General features: G+C 31.4%; 1 protein-coding gene across 2 annotated transcripts in view; it reads left to right on the forward strand.

The window, feature by feature from the left end:
• LOC115214294 overlaps positions 1-3,381 on the forward strand; it is a 34,990-nt gene extending 31,609 nt beyond the window's left edge. Inside the window, exons 4-5 of one of the 2 annotated variants that reach the window (XM_029783451.2) lie at positions 1,737-1,868; positions 2,519-3,381. In XM_029783451.2, coding sequence (XP_029639311.1) covers positions 1,737-1,868; positions 2,519-2,763 — 377 coding nt within the window. In that variant the 3' untranslated portion in view covers positions 2,764-3,381. Of the gene's footprint in view, positions 1-1,736; positions 1,869-2,518 lie in introns of those variants that run through there. The other variant, XR_003881889.2, reaches the window with a different exon arrangement.
• The last annotated feature ends 1,753 nt before the right edge of the window (positions 3,382-5,134 follow it).

The raw sequence follows: 5,134 nt of genomic DNA on the forward strand, positions 1-5,134 counted from the left end.
AATGTGTTTTGTGTTAGCCTGTTTTAAACTGCATGTTTCATCATGTTGTTTGTATTAAGAGCAATGTGGCTTCTGTGCATTTTGTTTTATAAGTTCTGTAATTTTGGTGGTAACTATACTGAGACAAGCAAGTTGAATTTGATGAATGCAAGAAGCTGCAATGCCTTAGAGTATGTTTCAAGATGATTTGCATCCAAGTTTTTTTTTTTATATTTCCATCCTCAGTAAAGGATAATCTACTTTAGTATTAGGTTATCCTTTACTGAGCTGACTTAAGGATCAAAAGTGACCATCCCATCCTTTTTATATATATTATTCAATGTATCCTTTTTAAGATGGTAACGTATGATTTGTGGGAGATTTACCTGCAATTTTTAGCAAGTGAAGCAACACTGCTAATAGGTTCCCGTTGCATCCCAGTTAAATTTAAGGCTGGCAATTTTGCACCTGTTGTGGTTTGTGGGTGAGGGTCAGAAGTGAGAAGGCTTTCAGACATGTGTTGCCCTAAACCAATGGTGGAACTATTACTGCTTATGAACTGGACCTTATTGTAAGAAAAGTGAGCAACAAAGATGTGGGAAGAATAAATTCCAGCAATAAATTAAGTATTGCATGACTACATGAATTTTTTATTTCTACATTGCTTAGTTATCATTGTGTAAATGGTTTATCTGATAGCTCTCACCATGTTAGAGTTTGAGAACTTAAATATGAAATATCTTTATTGATGTGTTGTTTATTGGATGCATATAAAGTGTTATAATCCAACTTATTTCTGTGTAAAATGTCAATGGCATTGTCATAGTGAACATAATAGTGAAAATGTTTTCTTTGTGTCTGTGTGTGTGATGAATGTCACTGTTGAATATAATATTTGGTTCCAAATATAACCAAATAGTTACATTTTTAAGAAATGGTATAACATCAAACTAAATGCTTTACAGTATAAAATTGTTTACTTACCATCCATTGAATGTACTTTATATTTCTCCTATAAAGTTATGGCTTTATACTAAAGTATGAAATCAGAAACAATAGTAACTTTATCTCTGCTTAATGACGTATGGCTAAAAGTTTGAAAATATTTTTATTTTATATTTTTTTATTTTCTTAAAATGATTTTAGTATACCAAGCATTTAACTGCAATAAATTTAAAACAACTGTTTATCATATTCTTGAATATTTAAGGATTTAAAATGTTTATATTCTATATTGATATTGTATGTGCATATAATGGTTACAACATAAAAGCAACAATCTTTATTTTATCTTATTTGTATTTATCTAATAACATTTTCAGATTATTATAATCAAAAACAGCTTTACAATTTCATCAATTCCTTTTGAGTGTGAAGAAAATATATTACTTGAATATTTTGCTTTCAATGTGGTCTTTATAATTATATATTTTTCTTGAATTTTATGTATATATCAAATAAAGTGTCCAGATATAATGAACCAAAATTTATCACTCTTATTAGGTTCACACTCTATTGATCTCTTATGAGAAATCAATAGAGTGATCAACAAATTATTACATCCTTTTATATTCTGAGTTCAAATCTAGTTTCTGGAGGTGATAAAATGAATAGCTGTTAATCTGATCAACTATACCCTTCCCCATAATGTATGGTCTTGTCTTTACGTTAGACATTAACATCATCTTGCCTATGTTTTCCAGAATCTTCATTACACAGTTGTTGATTTTTTTTTTTTCTTTTAAACCCCTATTCAGGATCATTGTCTTTTCAACTGGTCATTCTCAGCTTGTTCTTATGGCAACCAGTGAGCACCTCCCTTTTACCGTATATCCTCATTTTTGGATTTTGGGGATTATCAGATGGATTCTATGCTTCTCAGTTGTGTTGTAAGTAAACCTCTTGAGATTTGTTTGTCCATTTCATTGTTTATTTTTTTCATATTTCATGAAGTGTGCTAAACTATTGTAATGCTTTAAGTACTAAAGAACATTTATTGGCTCCTTATCACTTGATGGTGTCTATCAGCATTAATGCCTGCAATTTCAGTTGTTTGCAGAGGGCCTTGGTCCGCATTGTTCACAACCAGTGTAGTCTTGATTTTCAATGAATATTATTCAAATTTTGTTGAATGATTTCTTTGGTGCTATTTTGAACATGGCTCTGCTGTTGCTATTGAGCTATTGACTTTCAATCATAATTTTGTTGACATAAGAAACTTCATTTAAGTTTGGATTTTTGTTTTCCAAACCATATTTTGCCCACTCTATTTCCCTTATTTGGTGTTAAGCTTCCTTTTCAAAGACTGCAAGTTTGTAGAGATATTATTTCTATACTGTCATATACAGCCATATATATTCAAATTTCCATATATATGCTGAGTTATTGTATCTCAAATTTTATGAACCTCCCCTTAAATTAGCTTGTGGATTTATTGTCCCTTCAGGTAACATTTAATAAAAAAAACTTTTAAGTATTTGTTCTTATTTTTTATCTTGTCTGTTGTCTATAAAATATAAAACTTTCTTTTTTATTCTAGCTCTTACTGGTATGGTGTTCTCTGAAAAATCCGAAGAGGCATTTTCAGCATTCCGTATGATGCAAGGTGTAGGGTTGACTTTAGCTTATGCTTATGCATCAAGCTTATCTCTTGACATTAAGTTATATATCCTAAGTGGTACTGGCATAATTGCCTGGATTATGTATATGTTGATGGAACACTACTTGCGAAAGAATGAACATGTTAAATCTATTGGAAAAAATAACAATATGCTCAATGCTTAAAATATTGATTTACCAGTGTTTTAGTATTGTGTAGCTTGTCAATACTATATATATACTATGTATATATATATATATATATATATATATATATATATATGTATGTATGTATTCGTTCATTCATTTTAACATCTATTTTCCATCAAATTGGACAGATTTATTTGAGGCAGGATTTTACGGCCAGATGTTCTTCCTGTTAAGTTTACCTGTTTTTCAGGTAAGCAAGATCTTTATTCCACGTCTTTAAAACTGCAGAATAACTGGTCTAGCAGTGACGAGCATCGAATATATAAACACTGATGTATATTCACATGCACATGTGCACATACACACACACACACATGCGCGCGCATGCATATGCCAGGGCCCACCCCTGTAATTTCTATCTGCCAGCTTGCCTGACATGGCAATTTGATAGATGGAATACACACACATATAATGTCCTTTATCAAAAAGATTAACTATTAAATTTGCTATAATCATATTGATTATACTGCACTATATGATATATATTTATGTGTTTGTCAGACAGTTTGATAAACTGTCAAACAAATACAGTTATCACTTACGTCTATTCATGAAACATTTTTCTTTGAATAAAATAATTTTTTATACTCTCTATTTGTGAAACTTGTTTTTATTTACTCTTGAATTTTGAAATTTGTTTCATGATCTACAGTAGCTCCTTTAATACAATGAGTAATTATTTGGTTGTTTGAGGTATTTGATACATATATAATATATATATATATATCGCTCGTAATGTTTCAGCTGGATAAATATCTTCAGTTTTCACTTATGACATCTATCTGTAGTTAAATGAAAGCATGAAAGTAATTAATACTTCTTTTTTGCAAGATATGTCATATGGGGATCCAAAAGCTCTATCTTTGACAGTACAACAGTGTTAATTAGCCCTTTTATTACCATATTTCTGTTGATATACACTGCCCTTTGTTTCTATAAATTTTAAAAGATTATGAAGAGTTTAGGAAAATAAGTTTCTCGTTATTAAGCTGATAATTTGAAACTAATTAACATAAAATTTTGATGACTCTAAACCAGGAAGTTTGTATCAAAGAACCATGGGTGTTCTCAGACAGTTTGGTATCAAAAGGACTCAGCTAAATATTTTAATCATTACCTTTTAATTCTGGTTGTTATTGTGGATTAGTTTTAGTCAGTTCCCTTTATGCATTTCATATGACAGAAAGCTGTAAAGTCTTGATATATGTCTGAGAAAAGTTGTGATGATCATGGCTAAACAACAACAGGATAACTAATAAAACTCTTGGAAGTAACCTGCAATTTCAGTACCTAGATATGCAAATACTTGTCATCTGGACAGCTGGCAGAATCGTTAGCACACCAGGCAAAATGTTTTGCAGCATTTCATCCATCTTTACATTCTGAGTTCAAATTCCACTGTGGTTGACTTAGCTCTTCATCCTTTTGGGGGTTGATAAAATAAGTGCTGTTGAAGGTAGTAGGTCTTGATATTAGAAAATACACTCTAAATCCAAGGGTTGGAACAAGGAGATAATGTCTGATCGTAGGTAAACTAGTCTGAAAGGTGTTGAGATTCTAGGGGTGGTAGTAGGTCCAGATTTAAACCTTGGGAGGACGGAGGTTACCTTGAGTTTGATTGGCATCTTGTACATAAAAATTAAAATCCATAACAAATCACCAATTTTATATTTCAAAGCCTATTGCTTGCAACTGAAATTGACAAGTTTGAACATATCTGTCAATGCAAAAATTTTCAATGAAACTAAATACGCCAAGTTTTACCACATCACAGTTATATGGTACTACAATACTTACAAAAAGTCTTTCTTTTTACACTTGGCATCTGAAAAATCTTTAATGAATTCCTCAAATTGTGTTGGCTTTAGACTACTGCTTTCTACATCCAAAAGGCATAGAGCACTTAGTCTTTCATAGGTCATTATGGTTATAAGGTGATTCTTTATCAGTTCCAATCTACTGAATAACTTCTCTCCTGAACAACAAGTGACCATCAAGCTTTAAAATATTCTAAGAGCTACATAAGCTCTTGGAAAGGTATCAGTAAACTCATCATGAATTAAAAGTACCAGTTGAGATAAAGTGAGAAATGACCTGAGCTGACAAAAGACTGCTAACTTAGCAATTTCTTCTATGAACACCTTACTAAAATCTCAGGGGAAAGTGGAAATGAGTTTCGCAGCTTCAGTTCTTATCTCTGCTCAGGTAAACTACATAAGTTGACTTGAAGTTGTCATGCACTAATTGATAGGCTACCCTGCATTTTTGTAAGGCAGCAATCAATGGACCTAAAATGATATTGAAAGTCCTACATCTGAATTTTTCTCTTGCAAAAAGAACAACTTTC

Source organism: Octopus sinensis, linkage group LG1 (genome assembly GCF_006345805.1).
Source record: "Octopus sinensis linkage group LG1, ASM634580v1, whole genome shotgun sequence".
In the NCBI taxonomy this organism is placed as follows: Eukaryota; Metazoa; Mollusca; class Cephalopoda; order Octopoda; family Octopodidae; genus Octopus; species Octopus sinensis.